The sequence below is a fragment of the Gobius niger genome (genome assembly GCF_951799975.1).
Source record: "Gobius niger genome assembly, chromosome: 8".
Lineage (NCBI taxonomy): Eukaryota > Metazoa > Chordata > Actinopteri > Gobiiformes > Gobiidae > Gobius > Gobius niger.
In genome coordinates, this window is record NC_136859.1 from 8,780,944 (window position 1) to 8,802,539 (window position 21,596).

At 41.5% G+C, this 21,596-nt stretch overlaps 1 protein-coding gene across 1 annotated transcript in view; it reads left to right on the forward strand.

Annotated features, from left to right (window-relative positions):
- The window catches only part of sim1a (SIM bHLH transcription factor 1a), a 33,254-nt gene extending 20,078 nt beyond the window's left edge, over positions 1 to 13,176 (forward strand). Inside the window, exons 9-12 of the mRNA XM_079561326.1 lie at positions 9,365 to 9,533; positions 11,633 to 11,860; positions 11,941 to 12,109; positions 12,193 to 13,176. Of these exons, the coding sequence (XP_079417452.1) occupies positions 9,365 to 9,533; positions 11,633 to 11,860; positions 11,941 to 12,109; positions 12,193 to 12,854 (1,228 nt within the window). The 3' untranslated portion in view covers positions 12,855 to 13,176. The remainder of the gene's footprint in view (positions 1 to 9,364; positions 9,534 to 11,632; positions 11,861 to 11,940; positions 12,110 to 12,192) is intronic.
- The last annotated feature ends 8,420 nt before the right edge of the window (positions 13,177 to 21,596 follow it).

Here is a 21,596-nt window from a genome sequence, read left to right on the forward strand (position 1 = left end):
GTAAGATCTATGTTACTGATTGTGTAGCTGAAAACGTAACTCATAAGCAGGTACATTCTCATGGCTGTGTGCGCCTGGGTATGAAAATGATAAACAGGAATAATCTACATCAATGTAATGTAAAGTGTGCAGCTGTTATTACTTGTGTTCCCACTGAGAATACTTCTGTGAAATGCACGAGTACTGAGTGTGTAATAAGGGATGGCCACACATAAACTTCAGCTTCAGCCCACTCCTTTTGAGCTTCCATTACTGTGTAAATAATGATGTGATTTCTGTGAGAAAATGAATGTAAACAGCTCCAATAAACGAAACTAAATCGAACCTGAAATAACGATTAAAGTAAAGTACCTAATACAAAAAAGTAATTACGAAAAAAATTACTGCAAGCCAAGACTTAATGATGAGCTCTTGTGTTTGTAAACAATTGGCAATATTTAAGTAAGCATCTACAAACTATTAATTAGTCATACCAAAAAAAAAATTATAGAAGTTTATAATGAAGCAACGCTTTACAAATATGCCTCTTCCTGAAGATTTACAAGTTACATACAATCGCTAACTCTATGCATATTATTCATAGTTACTTCCATTATTTTTGTTATTAATTCATCAGTGCCTTATTCTAAACTTTACATTACCTGTCTATTACTCAATGTAGCCTCATGCACAATCACAATGAGGGATTTTCGGGGTCCGATACCGATATGAAGGAGGTTGGCTCGGTTATTTAATTTGATGTTGTTGGGTTTTTTTTTTAATCCCTCAAATAGCCTAAAATTAAGCATATATTGTTATAGTAAAGGTTTCTATCATGGATATATATATAAATATCAGTCGACCGATGTGAGGATTACAGATGGAAATTAGCATAGTGCTAAATCTGGTGCAGCCATGTTTTTAATGTAACTGCACGCTGTCCTTTGAATATACTTAACTAAGCTAATAAACAGTTATCGGGTATTTTGATTAGCCGATTCCGGTATGCACCACTGATATTTTTGATCGTTTTAGAACTGTCCATAATCCTGTGTATGAAGCTTCTAAATGTGTCAGCGTTGAACTGTGACAGCAGGGGGCGCTGTATAATTATGTTTAGCAGTTACTTCAGAGGGAGCTTGTTGGAAAGACAAAAATCAGTAGATTGCAAAACAAAAAACAGTAAGTCTCTTATGGTTCCGAAAATTATACGCCAAAGTTTATAAACTAAAATATGTAAAATAGGTGTACAAACAATTTTCACCATAATGTTTCCCCTGAGGCCTAGGAAGTTGAGGGAGGGCTCATTTTAAAGCTCTGACTGAGCTCTTTCCGGTGCTGAAAATGGGAAGTCTTAGTCCCAGAGATATCAGCCTTTTTATCGGCCGATTTTGGTCGATAGCCGATATTGAAAGTATCCCAATTTTGGACTTTAATATCGGCCGGCCAATATATCGGTTGGGCCATGATCACAATTATTCAGAGTACAGGATTTTTTTTTCAATCTGTCAGAAATCCCCAGAAATATCTTCTTTGTAGAATATCTAGAACTTTCGTGGCTAGCGATAACTGCAAGGTGAGAGTGGAAGTAAACTCGGAGTAGCCTTTTCTGTAAACAGCCAGGATGATCATTTGTATAATAATAGCTTCCCTGCGATATCACTTCAAACTGCGCTTTGCAAAGTGTTCAGATCGGTCGTGTAGATCACAATCCTCAGACACATCCGTATAGATTTGTAACACAGTGACATACGAGCAGACGAGAGACGAGCGCTCTCGTATGGAATCTCGCTGTCATCTCCGTCATACGAGATAATGAGTATTGGAACGGGAGCTTTACACAAACAGTTCTGTGGGAAGCAATTAACGAGAGGTTAATTGGAAAAATGACATGTTTGTGGAGGCTTGCGCAATTCAGAAATAGAGATTTTTTTTTTTCTATCAAAGGAAACAAAGGCTGTTGCAATGAGAGCGGGATTGCTGGACATATTTGTATGCTATCTGCAGTCCGCGGATCGACCCGGTGTTATGTCACTGTCTGGCTCCGTTGTGGATTGGTTTGCAGAGTATGCAGCCTGTGGAGACGTCGGTACAGTTTATCCAGCCCTGAATAAACACAAGGGGGACTGCGGACCTCAGCTTTGGTACTGCTCAAGTCAAAAGATGTTTTATTTATGGAGTTACATGCTACAATTCAACCAGGGAGACTGAAGTTTTTCAATATGTGATGCTCAATGCAAAAAAGGTTTGGACAAGCTGGAAGAAAAGGCTGTTTTAATTTAACCTCTTACCCTCCACCTTAACCAAATTGGCTTTACACAAATCAGAAAGCTTCTTGTAAAAAAACATCAAAGCAGTGATGAAAATGAGGATGAAAACACAACAAAAATGTGACAGAAACATGACAAAAAAGCCACAAAAAGTGACAAAAATCAACAACAAAGCAGCAACAAAAACGTGCCAGAAAAGAAAACAATAACACAAGGAAAAAGCGACACAAAAAGAGATGAAAACACAACAAAGAGTCTAGAATTACGAGTCCCATTCAAAAAACAAAAGAGACGTGTACACTTGAATAACGGCTTGTAAAAGTTAAATGTTGAAGCTTGTTTCATTCGCAATCTTTTATTAAGATACTCCAAAATTTATTTATATTCAAGCACTTTGAAGTCATTAAAATAAAGTCAAAATTAGAGGCCGACTGATATGGGTTTTTCTCAGACCTATGCTGATATATTTCCAAAATGCTGTAAAAACAAAGACTTGCCCACTCCAGCACTGGCTGATTTTATTTGATCACTTTAGGTGATTCAGTCATAGTTTCTGTCCTAGCTTTGATTAGTTGTCGTTAGCATTAGCATATTGTTACTAGCTGCGCAACATTTTACTTGGTGATCAAAAATACAATAGTGGAGGTTAAAACACTCAGCAATTGAATTCTCCAGATTCTGCACTTCAAAATGACATGCAGCACGTCCATAATAACAGAGGTTTAGTGAAACCTGCGCTTAACAAACTTGAAGCTAGCCAATTTTCATTGCGATGTTTCTCGCCTAGAAGGTTGTGGGAGGACTCGTATACAAAGTAACTTGTTTACCTTAATAAATCCTTTTCGTAGTCCCTCTGGGGGTAATACAAGTTTTAATGGGATGATTGGAGGGTCTTTCATCTCCCCCTGGTGTGTCTGGCCAGAAAACCACACTTGTAACTTGACTGCCACCGGGTCGGAGCACCAATACACACTAATCACGAAGAAGAAGCTAACAGGCTAACTGCGGGCTGGTGCCACATAAACAGCATTTACAAGTTTGAGGGAAAAAATTATTTCCATTGTGTAATTGGATGTACAATATCCCTCCCTCTCTTTGTTGTTTCTGTCAGCGTAGTATTTACTCTCACGGACACTTAATAAGTAAAAAAAATGAAACATGCTACGACACCTGCAGTGGTGCTTATGGCCTCTAGGGTGGAATTACTTAGTACTGCTTTAAAGCCCTAACTATGCTCTTTCCAATGCAAAATGCGGGAAGTCTCTATCATGTTCCCGGAAATATTTTCTCGGCGCTAGTTCGGCCGATAGCCAATAGTGTAAAATCCCCAAATATCGGTCCGATATATCAGCCTCTAGTAAAAAATGAATGAATGAGCCTCGAGTGTCTCTTGCTTCTTTTTCTTGTCCTCCTCCACACTCCAGCAGAGACTTTGGTGCTGGTGTTCCACAAAGTTTCTCACCTCTGATTAGTCACCGAGCTGCTCATGTCATGTTGGAGATGAGATTTGGGTCACTTTATCCTGCAGTCTGAACGTCTTATCTCCTAGATTCCTACTGCACCGAGCCTATACCTGCTGCTGGCCACATTTCTTAGCTTCACCATCTCTGTTATGGCTCTGATGTGTGGATTTGACAGATTCGTGATGATTGAAAGCCTATAAATGCTCTCATTAAGCGACACGCCTGTTCCTAACAGCTTGACACATATTTCCTCTGCTCCCTGCCGTCTCAGCCGTAACATCACTGTGTTTACGGCCTTTTAATTGATGGGCTGTAAACTAAATCACTCCTAATGGCTCCCGCTTGTTTCACTGATTTTCCCCCTTTTACTGTCACGTTCATGCTCTGGTGTATTCCCTGGTTGAGTCCAGGATAGGGCTGTGTACCTTTCAGTTTTTACATTTTATTTGATACCAGTACTTTGCTTTGTTTATTCCTTGGTGCTTAAGGCATTATTTCTTCTTTGTCTTTTCTTCTGCTTCTTCTTCCAAGAGGGTCTAAATGCAGCTGATGGAGAGTAACGTGATCAGTGGAGCTCCAGACCTCCACATGAAATGACGTTACCACATTTATTTAACTTAGCTCAATAAAACGCCTTTAGTAAGCTCCACTAAGGGTTAGTTTGGGTTAGTTTCAGCTTTCTTCTTCTCCTTTTTCTCCTTCTTCTTCTCCTCCTTCTTTTTCTTTTCCTCCTTTTCTCCTTCTCCTCCTTTTTCTCCTCCTCCTTCTTTTTCTTCTCCTTTTCTCCTCCTTCTTCTCCTTTTTCTCTTTCTTTTTCTCCTTTTTCTCCTTCTTCTCCTTTTTCTACTCCTTCTTCTTCTTTTTCTCCTTCTTCTTCTCCTTCTCCATCTTCTCCTCTTTCTTTTTTTCCTTCTCCTTTTTTCCTTCTTCTTTTTCTCCTTCTTCCTCTTTTTTTTTCTCCTTCTCCTTCTTCTCCTCCTTCTCCATCTTCTTCTCTTTCTTTTTTTCCTTCTCCTTTTTTCCTTCTTTTTCTCCTTCTTCTTCTCCTTCTTCTTCTCCCCTTCTTCTCCTTCTCCTTTTTCTCCTTTTCCTTTTTTTCTTTCTTCTTCTTCTCCTTCTTCTTCGTCTCCTCCTTTTTCTCCCCCTTCCTCTTCTCTTCCTCCTCCTCCTTACAATGTTAGAATGCACTACCTCCCACAAATCATAACAATTCTTTTTTGCCATATCATCCAGCCCTAGTTCTACAAAACAATCCCGTCTCTTCCAAAAACGTCAGAAAGTTCTTCATACTCTGCTGCTGAACTGTTTGAAGCGCTGTTTAAGTTGAAAGAGTAAATCCCGGCCTTCTCATTCCTCCTTGTTTCAACTTCTCTCTGCTAAAATGATACTCACCACAGTGGAAAACAACAGTTTCCAGGTCTAAACCACACTTACACAGGCCTGATGGATGTTTTCCTGCTCAGTAAATGATACTGTTAAGCCCAGTGTGTCCCATTTGACAACTACTTCCTTTTGCACCTCATAAATGCATCCCCATGGTTTAGTCTTAGTGTAACTTTAGACTTATTTTCCCTATGAAGGACTATAATTGAAATCCTATATAACTTAATTCTTTGACAGTGGAGAAATGCTTTTTCCCACACGGCGCTGGTTCAAAATGCTTTTCACACTCCGCACAATGGGAGGTCAGACTTTTATCACAGTGAATGTTGGTTCACCGGTAGCTTTCGTGTGCTCAGCCGTAGATAGGACGAGATAAGAGCTCTTCACCTGTGTCTGACCCCCCGCTGTGTGCTCAGGCCGATAACCTGCGACACCCGCAACCACAATACACTCTGCCTCCTGAAAGTTATTTAGGAAAGTCTTTCACAAAAGTACAACTGCCTCCAAAACATGTAGACTTGAGTTCTACATCTGGATCAACGTTTTAGATTAAGTTTCAGAATAAGGTTGAAAGTCAGCACTTTTTAAGCATGTCATTGTCAGAAATTGCCCATATATGGTCATGTTCGAAGCAGCCAGAGGGGGCAAAAGAAACGTTAAACTTTCTCCCATTTGTCCACCATTACTTTAACACATGCTGAATTACGACTATGTTTTTTATGGAGAGGAGCAATCCATAAATACTTAAAAAACGGACAATGCTAACCAGGAAGCTAATGTTAGCGTCATGCAACATGTGCTAGCGTCTGCTAAAGGGGCCGTTTTTCGCTTCTACTGAACAATGTGCTGTGAACAAACTGACTCGATTTTGGCTTGACTTTATTTGTTTGTGATAAATATGTTTCTAGTCCATGAAAAAGCGGCTTAAAAGTGAAAAATTGTGATTCCATGAGAGGTGGTTTCTTCCCCCTCGACATTGCTACATAGATATCATATAATAAAGGCTAGATGTTTAAAGGCGGAGTCACTTCCGGCACAGGGATGTTTTCTGGCGAGTTCTGTGGTATCTTAAGTAAGGTACAAACACAAATATCCTCTTATCTCGTTGAACTCTTGACGGATTTACAAATGGTTTGGTTTCTGGAACATGTTGAAATTTCAGATTTTCTTTTTTATTCACATGTATGCAGTGTCATGACTAAATTTCTGACGTTTATAACAAACCAAACTGTTTGAAAATTGGTAGAAAACGTTATGGTTGTTTAAAAAGTACATGCACCATAAAACACAATGTTACAAGTGAGCAAGCTCCTTGTGGCAAGATGGCTGCCGTGTGCGGACGTCGACAAGACACCTAGCCTTTATTATATGATATCTATGCATTGCCACCTGTTAGGGTTGCCGGGTCTGGGCAGCCAAGCCTGCCCCAAAATATCTGAAAAACCGCAGACTTACGGCGCGGCTAGAATTCAATATTGTTTATTCAGAGCCCATGGGCTCCTGTGATGATGAAAAATTACCCCTTTCTCCCTCTTTTATTGAAAAAGCAGCTCTCGGAGCCTTGGATTTGATATTTTTTCATTCAAAATATTGATTTTGTTCAAAAAATAAGATATTAATAACCAATTTTACATTGAAAACAACAAGGCAAATGTTTTTTTCACCCATGGAATGGCTTCACCCGCCCAATTCCAGTATTACGTTATTAGGTTTCATAAATGATAAAACCCCACTGAGATAGGATATTTTGTTCTCTGCAGAGGACAACTTTACAGCCTGAACTTTACAGTGTGATTTTCTGATTCACATTGTGACAGAACGACAGGAAGCTGGTAGTTGAATCGCGACTGTTTTTGTGTCATTCGGTCAAGATAGTTTTTTTTTGTTTTTTTTTATGTATTTGTTGGTTCTCAACTTAGTGGTCGGGACACAAAACTTGGCTTTAATACATTGACTGATATTTTTTATATTATACAAGGCAAAACTGGAAATGATGTTAAGTGTAAATATATATACTCATCCTTTTTGGAAAGAGAAAGGGTCAGCCAAGCCAGGCCTGTTTACAATACTGTAAATAAGAAATAAAGTATCATCTTTTCTCTTGCAACTATCAATAATAACTTTGATTCTTGCATATTTTTTCGGTTTCCTCTTTTACCACACCAGTGAAAAACAGCAACGAGAAAACACATGCCAGTTTCTTCCTCCCATGGACAAATTTGAGTAACAAGCATGGATTGGCTCGGCGACAGCTTTGGCACTTGTTGGTTGTCTCTTTTCCAGAATCCTCTCGGACTGTAGCTAATGTAATCCCTGTAATGTGGGCTTGTGTGTGGAGAGATCGAGCAGAGCCGCTGCTGTTTGTCCAAAGTAAACCCTGTGCAGCTTTTGTGTTGCCTCAAAACTCGATTCTTCCTCCGCCGAGAAATCCACCGAGCACTTTAGCCACCAATCAATTCCCATTTTCCCCGCAGCGAGAGGCCCGCGCCGCAGCCACCACATTTGAAATTAAAATGGAGAAGGGACGGAGCTTTCGGTCCATCTGCCATCTCCATCCTCCACAAACAAGCACGCCGACGGACGCTGATGGGGGAAATCGCAATTTTCACTCAACAAATATTGCAGTTGTGTGAAATTTATGACTTTTCTTTTTTACAAGATTTAGTTCACAATGGACATTTTTTTAAAGATGATTTCAGAAGCTTTAATACGTGTTGCAGTGTTTTTTTTTTTTAATGGGGCGTCTGAAAGATTGTTACCCAGTGCTCAGGCCAAGAACCAACAGTTTGGAGAACAACAATGATCAAATCAAACAGTGAAAGATGGGTAGTTGAGATAGCTGATGATGCTCCGGGCGTTCTCTTTATTCAGAGCTTCCATTACGCGAGGAAAAACTCCAAAACCCAATGGGAGATGAGAGAGACCTTGAGGCGAATGACATTTCAGTGAGAGATCCCATTCCCTTGGACGGATAGGCTATAGATCAGGGGTGGCCAAAGTTTTTGTCTCCGAGGGCCAAAATGAAAAAGTGCCTGTGGGTCACGGGCCAAGCATGGCGATATCATGTGAATAACATATAACTGCAAATATAATCATTACTTTATTTTATTTTTTTGATATACATTTGATTCTAGCTATGTACAGTATATAACATGCTACAATAAAACAAATGTTAACTAGGGCAAAAGCCTATTTTAGCAATATAGTGCAGAACATAAACAACAGCAACACCTGTATCTACAGCAGTATTATCTCTTTCATTTGTTAACTCAAAGAAAATGCCATATTAGATCATTTTTAAAGTGTCAGTTCAGAATAAATTCTTTTTTAAATCAACTTCGAACATGTACCTTTGTTTAATGTCAACAACCTTTGCAATTAAATTTGGTAAGCTGGTATCTGATGTGCTACAACACTCTGTGATTGATAAACACCAAGACACCACAACAGTGTTTCCTTAACTTTGCGAAAGGAGTGAAACAGCGCCCCCAATTTGACACTGGTGGCCAAAAAGTGTACAGCATCCATATTCCCCATTGAGAATGAATGGGAGAAAGTAGTCACTCTCTGCTATAGATGAGATTTCCCAGGGCTGAGGGGAGTCCTTTCACAGATAGGGCTGAAGATTGTGGCTAACGTCCAGTCCTTGCTTGAGCTTCATGACAGCGTGGAGAAAGGTGAGGGACTCCTTCAGGCAGAAGGAAGCCCTGTGCCATATACCCATCTTTTCAAGGAATAAGCTGCGGCTATGCCTCTTGGATCATGAATGAACGCCGACAAGTTGTAGTATAGTAGCTTTTCTTGCCCCAAAACACTAGTACTAAGTAGTTAAATAATTTAGGCTATTTATTGATATCCCTTTAAACTGTTGCCTGCTTCATCACAAACTCACATACATCTCAATACTGTTTGAACTGCTTCCCTCTCTGTTTACTTTTGGCAAAGCCCTTTTTATCTTATATCATCTTCCAATTGAATGTAGACCTACCTACTTATTTTTAGACTAATAAAAAGAATAAAATAGCCTTAAATGATTGTCCGATAGGTTGAAGGCTGTGGTTTTGTAGTATTTTGTCTGGTGTAAGTTATATTGTAAAATACATTGTTTTCGCAATCTTTCATATATGAATTACCTGCATTAACAGTTAAACTAAGCATTTCAAAATATATTTCCCGAGGTCTAAAACAACAAGATTAACAGGGTCTCAGCAGAGTAACTATACTTTACATCAATTAACTGAAATTCTCAAAATGGATGTGTTTCTTTAGGGACACAGAGTATAAGGGACTGCAGCTGTCCTTGGATCAGATCTCTTCCAAGTCGTCGTTCCCGTTTGGCAGCAGCAGTGGCACTGGCAGCCTGACGGACAGCTGCAGGACATCCCGCGGAAGAGTCTCCCGGCCCAAAACTAAAGCCCGGCTGTCCCCCTATACTCAGGTAAGAGAGCTAGGCCATGTACAGTAGACCCCTGCCCGTGAACAAGAGGATTCAAAGACGCTATTTCAAAATTGTTCGGTAATGGGCCCGCAAACTACTTAAACACAAAGACGGCGAGCCTCGAGGCACTCCGTGAAATCCTGTTATTGTGGTAAACAGAGCTAATGTTTATCCAGATGGTTTAATAGCTTTAATGGTGTGATTATTTAAACAGTGAGGTCACGAAAACGCAGCCAAGTCCTGGGCCTTCAGAGAAATGGAGCGCTTCCAAAAAGAGCTCAGAGGATGATTATGTTGTCTAAAGAATCTGATGAGAAACTGGATGAAATTGGCCGAGCTCGACTGTAAATTCTGCATTATCAACCAAGTCGTTCCTAAATGTTATAAGCTGTTTGTGTTTGAGCTTTTCTGCATTTGAGTCACTGCATTTGTCATGATCAGAATTAACCTATTGAGCATGTTTTTTGGAGTTCAGAGTCGTACACTTGCAGCACCGAGTCCGACCAAAACCACCATAAATAGAATCAACCAAACAAAGACTAAGAAAAAAACATACCAGGAGTAGTTTAGATTAGCTGTTCCGCTTCAGTCTGTATTTCATGTTTGGGTTTTTTTGCGTTCCAGGCAACTGGTAAATTCCCGATCTTCCATTTAGGGAAAAGACCTTGGATTTTGCAACGTGTTACAATTAAAACATGTAGACTCGAGATGATCAGAGTGCTCCGAGTTCAGATATGGGATGAAGACAGCAATGGTGGCTAGTGTAGCTAATGACAAACCACCGCATCAGTGAAGTGAACGTTACTTTGGGTCACAGCCTTCGATATGATGTTATATAATGTTCTTGTTAGGTGTAGAGCTGTACAGTTGTAGCATTAGCTGTTTTGTTCATTCAGCTGAAACGATCTAAGTCATAATTTTCAAGTGGCAACAATCCCAGTTACCAGTTGCCTCAATTGAACACAGAACCGTCCTCTGTACTGTCCATAGACTGTTAAAAAGAATAGATCTCCTCCTCACTCCTCCCCGTTTGCCACAATGACCACGTTCGAGGAGGAAATCCTGGCGGGTTTACAGACTCCCCCTCCCCAGCTCTGACGAGGCATGTTCCTAAGAGGGCAGGGTGGGATCTTCACTGTAGACTCGGCCCTTGCTCGACGTGTAGTTCGTGCTGCTCCAATGCAAACAGTCGACCTCAATTAGCACGAGATTTCTAACAAAACAAAACAAAAAGACAAAAAACAGCCTGGTTTCTTTAATTGTAACTAACCCAGCGTTATCACAGGAGGAATATCTAGCAGTAGAACATTAAAGAAAACTAGAAACCAGGCTTTAAAGTTGTTTTTAACGTATCTAAAGCGCAGTGCATTCCAATGGGAGACTAGCGGCTATTTGGAGGTACTACAGCAATGATGGAGCAATGGCGGCCCCTAGTTTGTCGTCACAAAGCAGAGCAGCCAGCGGCCATTGGTACCATCACCTACCGATCCGCCTGTGCTAATTCTTCGCACTTAAGTGGCTCAAATGTTTGTCATATCAATTAACTAACAATCGATAATGTTGTTTTCCATCACTTTAATGCGCATGGCATGGGTATTAAAAACAGTTGAGCTTGTCCGGTAGAAATATTTTAGATTTTTTTTTTTATCCTTTTTTTATACAGGTTTGTCCCCTGAGATTCAATATCTCATTTACAAGAGAGACCTGTTTTAAACATATCAATATTTGGGCATAAAGTGAGAGGCAGAGCTACAGCATCTAGCTAGGCTAACCATTAGCATGTTCATATCTTTCTAGAATACTGACTTAAACTTATAATGGTGCTTATGATGACAGACTCAGGGGCTAATTGTGAATAACAGATTTTTTTTTCAAATAAGTACATTCATGCGTTGGTGAGGTGTAAGTGCCACATGTCATTTAAAAACCTATACTTCTGAGAATTTCTGCATTTATACACTGCATTAAGCACATAAGTAAAGAAATAAACTTACAAAGCCCGAAAAAGCAGTGCCAAGGAGGCCAAGAGCAGCTTTAAAGATCACAATTAACAATTATACACAATATTCCACTTCATTTCTTTCCCCCTCTCCTGACAGTACGGGGGTTTCCAGGCGGAGCGCTCAGAGTCAGACCGGGACAGTCCGTGGGGCAGTAGTCCCCTCACAGACTCGGCCTCTCCTCAGCTCCTGGACCACGGCGAATCCATGGACTCCTCCTGCGTGTTTAGACAATTCACCGAGCCACGAACGCTCTGCTACGGGCTGACGGAGGAGCACCACCCCCACCCAGAGGCGCACCCACACCACCTCCACGCACACGCCCAGGTAACGGGAGCTAGCGTAATGTATGTTTAGCACAATTACTGTAATACCTAAATTTGCCACTGTGACCTCTCCTCATACAGGGCCACGGCTGCGATAAGGGGCGCTGTGAGGCCGGCCGGTACTTCCTGGGTCCTCCTCCCTCGGGCAGAGAGGCCTGGTGGGGCGTGGGCCGCTCAGTTCTGCCCCGCAGCTCCACGGAGGTTTACGAGAGCAGCATGCCCCACATCACTGCCATCCACAGCTATCACGGTGAGACTTTAAATGCAATTCTTAGGCATTGAGATGAGGCCAAAAGATCCGTTGTTCTGATTTTGGGCTGTGTCTGTTCGAAGGCCGCGGTCACTGGGACGAGGACAGCGTCGTCAGCTCCCCTGACGGCGGCTCGGACTCAGGGGAGCGCTTTCGATCCGATCCCCTGAGCTCCAGCCCCCCACAGGAACCTAGCAAGATCCAGAGCCTCATCCGGGCCACACAGCAGATGATCAAGGAGGAGGAGAGCAGGCTGAACATGCGCAAACTGCCTCAGGACATCCCGCTAGGCCCCGCTAACGGACTCCCCAAAGCCCCCGTGTACAACCAAGACTACCCTCCTACGCCGTTACCGCTGCAAACCATGGTGTGTCGGGGTCTCAACCACGTGGTCAGCCCAAACGCGAGCCCGGGACCTTTGTCTAGACGCAACAGCCCCATTTCAAAGCCCAAAGACTACCTCCAGAATGACTTATCGCCTCCCATTTCTCTACCGTTGCACCATTCGTTTGCCAGATCGGGCGCTTGCTCCGGTTCGCCGACCCCCGCTCCGGCCCTGTACCAGTCCCACCCGCTAAGCCACAAGCACGCGGCGTACTCCCTCAGTGGGTATACTCTGGAGAGCATCTACGATCCGGACTCACTGCGAGCTACGGCACATATGGAAATGGGCGCCCACGCGCGGTTAGCGGAGCAAGGCCAAGCACTTAAAGGGACATCAGTGATCATTACCAACGGCAGCTAACGGCTAACCTTTCCTCGTCAAGTTGCTAAGAATGCTAGCATTCTGTCAGTTATACGCCACAAGCAAGGAATATCCATAATAGATATAATTTCACATCATTTTCATCACTGTAGAGGTTTTCTAAGTAATCATCTGGAGTGGTTTGTATGAGTTGATGGCTTTTTACATTATTCGAAAAACTTCCTCACGCACATCTGTTCAAACATGGTAATCCAGCTATAGCTTCAAGCTCCTCAAGGGATGAGATCTACATTTGACCCTCCGACCTTTGGGTTCACTCCAGTGAAGAACAATGGTTAGGTTAATAAGTGTATCTGACAAAGGTTAAGACCAGATTACTCATTTAAAGAGGTATTATGCAGAACTGACTCTTTAAGAGGGGGAATTATGCTTTTTGTAAGTATTTGGTAATAATCTGAAACACTCAGATCTTACACTTCGTTGGTTAGAAAATGCATTATTGATCTAAAACAGATGAAACAGAATATCCAGGGGTTTCACTCCTGTAAGCGTCTTATTCTTCTTTGCTGTGCAGATTTCAGTCGGTTTGGCTGGTGTGGCGAGTGTTTTTACTTTGCGATGAAAGAATTAAGCTTAGCAAGAGATTGAGCTCAGGGGAAACTTTTTGAATGGCCACAGGGAATGATTCAAGGATTACTCAAAGCTGTGTGATGTGTTTGATGAAAGAACAACATTGTAAGATGGTAAAAACCTCTGAATAGTTGGTTTTGCATAATACACCCCCCCCCCCCCTGTATCATATTACAATATTGTTCTTTCATGAAAAACATACTTGTAGTTATGTTTTGAGTAATTCCTGCCACACACAGTAGGGATGGGATTTTAAAAAAGTAGAGCCAGTTCTATTTGAGCGATCGATCGGACTCATACATCTCCTTCATTAACAATTCGTCTAATCGGCCGCTGCCTCTTTAAACCGACATATCTGCAGACTGGAGCCGCTGCAGATTCAACTCACTGTAATTGTTTCTTTTTCCAGCATCACAAACTAAAGTCTATGGTTCTGACTTCTCTATTTACGCTAAGAAGAACCAACACAATGTGCACATGCTTGTACACATGATTTTGCTTGCACATGATTGCCATCAAGGGCTTAGAGACAATGCACCTGGACCAAAGGCCGTGGGACACTTTGAATTAGGCTCACCGTTTCTGATCAATATTGCATTTTCTAACCAGTGTAACCAGTGTAAGATGGTGATCACGATGAGCTTGAATTTATTACCAAATACTTGTAAAAAGCACAATAGCAGCAGTTTGATTACCAAGCGTGAAGAGTCCTCAGAGAAGAGGTGACATTTTCTTGACTCACCACTGTCCCGCTGACAACTTTGAAAACTTCTACTACTATGAACACTGACTTAAGGCATCAAATTACTGGGAAATTTGTCCTCTACTTCCTGTATTTGACTCGCATGTTTAAAGTCTGTGGGACAAATCATGCAATACCCCATGCAATTTCACTATTTCGACGATTCAAAATTCAGCTCTATTATCGTCTTTTTACACTTTCATCACAGAAGTCAAACTATTGCTCTCGTACTGTATAGCCAGTGGGTCCCAAACGTTTTTAGAGCACCTTTTATTCTTTTGCTGCTAATATTTAGACCCATCTAATTAGATTACTTAGATTTACCTAGAGAGAGAATGACAAATTATCCACCAGTTTTCCGATTTGTTGTATCAAAATGAAGGCCTTAAATGTCACTGAAAAGTATTACAGTTGTTACAAGACCTGTTTTGAATTGACCGTTCTCATACAAATGAATATAGGGACAACAATACAAAACACATGGTGAGGTATGTTTGGTCCTTCGCATTTATATACACAGTTTTACATGCTAATTTGTAACTAAGGTAAAATCTAAAATGGTCTATATTCATTAAGGATTCCTAACGGTCCATAATCTCTATAATTTGAAATGGAGTTGGTGCAGCTAAGACTTCTATTGTGGTAACTATGGTAACCGTCAAAATGCTGAATGTTGATGATGTTTATGGTCAATATCTCTGTAACGGCTGGGCCTATCCACATGAAACAAAAACAGTCACAAAGTTTCAAAGTCGTCTTCTCTCGGCACAGATTAATTAAAGGCAAATTCCTTTCTAAAGTTGTCGAGAAGTGGTAACAATATTCAAAGTTATGTGCTTGATCAGGTGGAAGTTTTTTCAGCCGTAAGATGAAAGTGTCAGGTTTGTGGGAATCCAAAGACATTTGGAGATTTTCTGTTAAGAGATTTCTTTCCAAAACTGTGGCTCTTCCGCTGAGCTGCATTGGCCCTCAATCCACCTCAAATTATGACAGTCTAGATCAGGGGAAGGCAACCTCAGGTCCGGGGGCCGAATCTGGCCCTCCAGGACAGAACCTCTGGCCCCTAAGATGATATTGAGAAGTATTATCATGCAAAGAAGAGTTGCAAGAAGTAGCAAAACAGTGATTCTCAACTGGTGTGTTGGGACCCAAAAGTGGGTTTTGGAACCATTTCCGAGTCTATAGAGAACCTTTTTTTTTTTCGTGGCTTGTCATCCAAGGGTAGTGGTGAGTCCCGAAGCCAATACCACTTGGCATTTGCAGAAAAAAGTTCTTCACTTTAGGTCGCAATGGTGAGGTTGCCTATCCCTGGTCTAGATAGTTGTGAAAGCAAACCTATTGTAAGAATACAGATGGACTAAGTCAAAGATTTTCAGATTTCAGATTTAGTCCATCATGCTTAATAAAATCAAAAGAATTAAAGTGCTTTTGGGACCCTGGGAACTCTCCACCTAGCAACTTCGTTCTACACTTCAATTCAAGTAATCGTATACCAGTTGTGCAGCAATGCCTGGCCTGGTAGGTGTAATAAATATATGCAAATCCCACTGTCTTCTTTTGATTTTAAAGCCCATTTCCCCACTAAATTAAGCTTAGTTGTACCTCATAACTTCATGACCACGAACATCCTTTCAGTGAGGTGATATTTTGCAGAAAGTTAACATTTAATCTTGGTAAATTGGTCAGTTTTTTTCCAGGTTATTGAAATAATCTTGTGCAAAAAAATACCGAAATGAGTCTCTTAGTAAATACTGAATAACATCACAGTTAGTGGCATTATATTGGTCCGTAATTGACAATACAACCTGCTGATTTATTTTTGATGGTTTTCTTTGGATGAGTTTTGGAGGACTTGCTTTCTTACTAATCTCCGCCTTCGACACTTGTGGCCGTACGCAATCTGACCCAATCATCTCATTCATAATCCCTTTATTATCGTGTGACGAGATTCGAATCGATCCTTGTTGTGGATTTTCAAATGAACTATATTTATACCCGTTTGGTTTGTTTTTCATTTGTTTCTGCCTGAATTGTGTTCATTTCGTAGGAATTTATTTATAATCTCTTGTAAATATGAGCTGAAAAGGTAGTTTTGACTTTTGTTTTATCGCACAGGCAGAGACTTGTATTTATTATGGAGTAAACGTTTTTGATTTTGAAGCACATCTGCGGTCGCACATGTGGGTTTTTGGACTGGAGAGATGTCATGAAATTAAATCCTTTTTTTTGCTGAAAAATGTGCCTTGGTTCGTTTTTGTTGATTCATTCACACGGTATGCACTATATACAGGCTACCTTTAAATAACAATCACTTCAGGTGCACTTTTTAAAATCCAGTTTAGGATTTGTTTAAGTAATACATTTATTCTGAAACACAATCACATTGAAATGAACAAATGTCTCATGGCTTTTCAAGTTCTGCAACTCTGCTAACCAAAGAGGATGCATCTGTCCCTTACCTTGTTTCGTTCTCAGTATTTGTGTGCAACATTCAAAACAGATACTCCTCATTTACATTTTACTCTTTCTTACTCGTTTGACTCCAGATCAGAGCGAAAGCAAAGTGCTGCTGAGGGGACAGTGCATTTAACCAGACTTCATCTGGCGCTCTGAAATTATCACACATTTAGGGCTTTTTTGAATTGTTAATCATACATCGTACAAGGGTCAAAATAATCATACAAATACGATAGTTATCGTACATCTGGCAACCGTGGGGCTTGGATAATAGAAAATCATTCAAAAATTGGATAAAAAGAAGACAGACCTTTAAGCGACTCTTTGAAATTAACGGGTCCTAAAGATTTGCCCCTAATAAAAGTCAGAAATCCCACCACCAATGTCATATTGTATATATTGTATATATACACACGTAAGTATCCAAGTCCCTTCTGGTTAAAACACACTGCAGTCTCCAGTACAGCAGCAGTATTAATTTGAATGAATCTGTTAATTTAGGTTAAGTCTTAGTGTTTTTAAGAAATTAGTTTAAGCCTGAGTCACAATCGGTCGTATGGGCATGTGTGACCTGCTTAACTTTGAGCCGTAGACCCATCGCAGAGGGTCTTTGTCACGTCAAACAAACTCAAACAAACGTACGCACGTTGTACATCTTCGTGCGTTGTCTGTACGGTCAGCGTATGTCTTTTCGTACGTTTTGTCTGAAACTTTCCGTACGTCGCACTTGCGGACTTCATATATGTGCTGCCAACGCACGTTCAGATATCTCGTACATCCTCTATACGTGAGACAGACTGTTTGTCGCTCTTGCTATTCTCAGTCGTTATGTGTGAACCCCTAGACGAGAAAGGGCAAGTACCTGAAGAGACTGAAGACCACAACATTTTGGACTTTACTTTTTAGTAAGTTAAAGGGACTGTACAAAGTTTAAAAATGTTAAAATAATGTATTTTCCTCCCCCTACATGTTCCAGCAATGTCCTAAGGTGTAGAATGAGCCCAGACCGGTTCACCACAACTGCCTCTAAAAAAATGAACTGTCACTGAAAAAGGTGTTAATTCGGGTCCGAAGTGCCGTCATGCACGAGCTTAATATAGAAGGTGCAGTTACATGTATGACCTGAGATGGCAGTAGTGAGTATAAAATGGCAAACTTGCATCTAGCCCCTTTGAATATCAAAATACAGTATACAATTTATGAACGATCAATCCACCTCTGGGTCCTGACCAACCAGTTGAGAATCTCTGAGAAACTGTGTGAAAGTAGCACCAACTTATAATTAAGGAGTTTCAAATAACAAGCTGGGTGCTGATCTCGTGTTTAATTTCTGCACTCGGAAGTGGATATCCAGCTTTCCCATCAGCAACATCTTCAGACTGACAAAGCCTCATGGATGAGAGTTGAAACATGATCAACTCAAACAATCCTCAAGTGTACTTCCAGTATAAAGACCGAATGACTGAGGGATTGCACGTGCTCTCTACCAGCTTGAATAATTAGCATCTTTTAGTCGCTCTTCTTTGGGTCGTCTGAGGCCAGCTGTTTCTGCATCGCTAAACTGCTCATCATGACACGTTGGAGCAGCTTGTTTGCTCTCTCTCTCCTCTCTCTTCCTACATTAAAAGCCCGTCGAAGCACCTTTTATTCCTCACTTTAGCCCCCCCCCCTCACACCTCTGGCCCGTGAGAGAGGACATCAGCGGCGGACGGGTTGCCGAGGAACAGCCTTGAGCCGAGACACTGTCAACAAAAGCCTGGTCGCTGAAGGTGAAGGTGAAAAGGGTAAATACAACATGTCTGCACCTTACAAGTGTCGGGGAGGGAAAACATCCACATACTGTGTTGGTAAGATACATGTAGTTTTGGATAAGATGCTTTTCCCACGGCAGGCACAGTTGTTTATACTTAGCTTGAGCTACATATGTTTTGGATTTAACCCTAAGGAAGAAGGAGATTATGTTATTGTCTCCCTCAATGGCTTCATAAAGGAATAGGCCACTGTTTTCCCATACTGAGATATGTTCTTACCTGAGCTTTGACGAGTTGATGTGTACCTGTCTCCTCTTTGTGTGCGCACTCAGTCACGCAAAAAGATCAAAGATGTTGTTAGCATTTAGCTTCTCCTTCATGGGGCCAAACAGGGGTGAAGTTAGAAGCGACCAAGCTCTTCCACGGTTTCCCTATTTAAATACGGTTACGTGAATAGTTACAAGATCCAAGTATAGTTAAGTGGATAAAAAGGGGTACGATATTGTAAGGCTAGGATCACCTTAGGAGCACCTCGACGTCCGCGCAGTAAAATCTCCGAAAGAATTCTGAAGATATCACTGCTCCTAAGGTGAGCAATAAAACAAAACAATAAACAAGACAATGTAAATTCCAGGCAAATGAAGTATCCAGGCAAACATAATGTCCCAAAATCCAGTGGGAGAAATTAAAAATGAGAAGGAGAAATCCCTTCCATGGATGGACAGGCTATAGAGACCCAGGACGAACAGGCCCTTCAGAAGACGGACCAAGATCGCAGAACGTCCGGTCCTCGTTGGAGCTTCAGTCCCATCCCTGTAGGCGGGGTTCCTTCGTTCCAACGTGGACGGGCTAAGACCGCGACACCAATGACTCAACGCCTGACTTCTTTGATCTGATAGACTTCAGATCAAAGATATACTGTACCATGATTACGACAAAGAATGCAGTAAGAAGTCAAATAACTGTCTTCAAGTTTAGTCTAGTTTTAGTCGACTCAAACTGCATGTAAATCTAGTCGACTAAGTTGAAGATGGATTTAGTGAACTTTACAGTAATAATATTGAGTATAGTCATATTCAGTCAAGGCCCACGGCTTTATAGAGCTTCTCCACATGAAAAAAAGCACAGACCTGTTCCTGCTTAGTCATAGTTTTGGTCTCATGTTAGTCAGCAAAAATATTACTACTACCAACGTCTTTCATGGTTTGATAACGGAGTCATTCGGTAGCGCAGCTTTCCTCCTCACTCCCTACCAAAAAACAAATTTCAAGGCCTCTTCTGCAGGTTTTCTCCCTTAGGGCTAAGATCAGGGGTTTGGAGTTAAGATAAGCCTTTGGGAACATCAGGTTGGGGTTAAGATTTGGGTGAGGGACCGGAGCCATCATGTATGCGTAGGATAGCGTGACTTCTCTGAATCTGGAATTAGCGTTGTTCCTTCATCCATGGAAAAGGGTAAAGGTACTCACCCGGGATCTTCGGTTAGTTACTGCAGAAGATTTTAAAAATGACTCCCACTTCCATGAATGGCTTGACAGTATGTTTATGAAGAGGAATGTCACAAGAAGGCTCTAAAATGTAAGTAATCTTTGCTTTATATCTTCCTTCTAAGTAGAGAGAACAGTAATAAATGATTTGTTTAAAAAGTGCTAACAGGCTAACCAGTTTATCTCGATGAATGTCACTCTTTCTCTGCAGGGCCCGTTCCTCTCTTTTTTACATAAACGCTGCTGATGCCGGCGAGTTGTTCTAATTGGATTACTTTGTCTGAGTGTTTTCCTCAAAGTGACATTCTATCGATCCCTCTCGGGCCCCGCGCTGGCCCCTGGATCGGCCCCTGGAGCAGTTAAAAGGCATCGCTGCATGTCTAATGACTGCGGGCCCAAATTAGCTCCTCTCTGCCTCCTCTCTTCACGTGTCCGTGCCAACGCCAAACGGACAAATCATTTACAGATGTTAGTCGGAGGCACATTACAAGCCGGGAGCAGCGGTTTGGGGGCGATGGAGTGGTCAGAGTGGGGCTAATGTGTTGCAGTGGAACAGGTTTTATGGGTTTGAGAGCAGGAGGAGGGGTTAGCGGCGAGTCAAGTGCTTCGGAACGAGAGGGAACATTTAGTGGTGAACTTTACCGACCTCGCTTCACAGTCCAAATCACGAGCCAATGTGTTTGTTGTAAGAGATGTAGTGGTAGATAACTTTGTGTGTTTCTGAAAGTATTCATGACACACTCGCAGGCCCACCTTAATGTACCCACAGGCCCCCGGGGCTAAAACAGAATTGTAGGGCCTAACCCCCCTCAGCGCAAACCCCAATGATAAATTATAACCATAGCCCTAAATCCCACAAAAACCCAAACCCTGCTACTCTTACATGTGTCCCTCTGGGCCAGGTAGGGTGGGTCTACTCACAAATAGGAGCGCCTTGCACTCATTGTTAGTCAAGTGAAGTGATTCTTGATTATGATAGGCCCTTGCCTGTGGTAGGCCCCTGGGCTTCAGCCCCTGCTAGCCCATTGGTTAAGGTGGCTCTGCACACTCGCTAGGTTTCTGCGAATCACATGAGTGACTCACGTTCTCCCTTAAAGGAACAGGCCACCGTTTTTCCATACTGAGATGTGTTCTTGCTGAGCTTAGACGAGTTGATGCGTACCTGTCTGGTCTTTGTGTGTGAGCTCAGTCACGCAAAACGGCCAAAAATGTTGTTAGCATTTGGCCTCTCCCAATGTATTCCTATAGCTCCAAACGGGGGTGAAGTTGGAAGCTACCACGCTCTTCCACGCACAAAAACCAGACAGGTACGTATCAACTCGTCTATGCTCAGGTAAGATCATATCTTAGAAAATGGTCCTTGTTACTTTATTTTCAATGCAGCCACAGAATTGTGATATTTACAAAAAAAATTCCCAGAAAATGGCATGAAAATACAGAAGAACATAGTGCACTAGATGAACTACATCTATTTTACAAATCAAAATCAAGCATTTGCCACTTAAATATTTACTCACAGTGGAAAAAGGTTTATTTTTTCCCCTCAAGTTTGAGTACAGATACTTCATTATTATTTCACTCATTTAAAACTACTCTAAGAAGTATAATCTCTTCAAAAAGCTACATAGTGAACTGTACTACCAGCCTCTGTGTTTAATACAAATTATCTGTGTATTTGGGTTTGGGCTTGTCATCCTGGGGTGATGGTGGGTCTCTC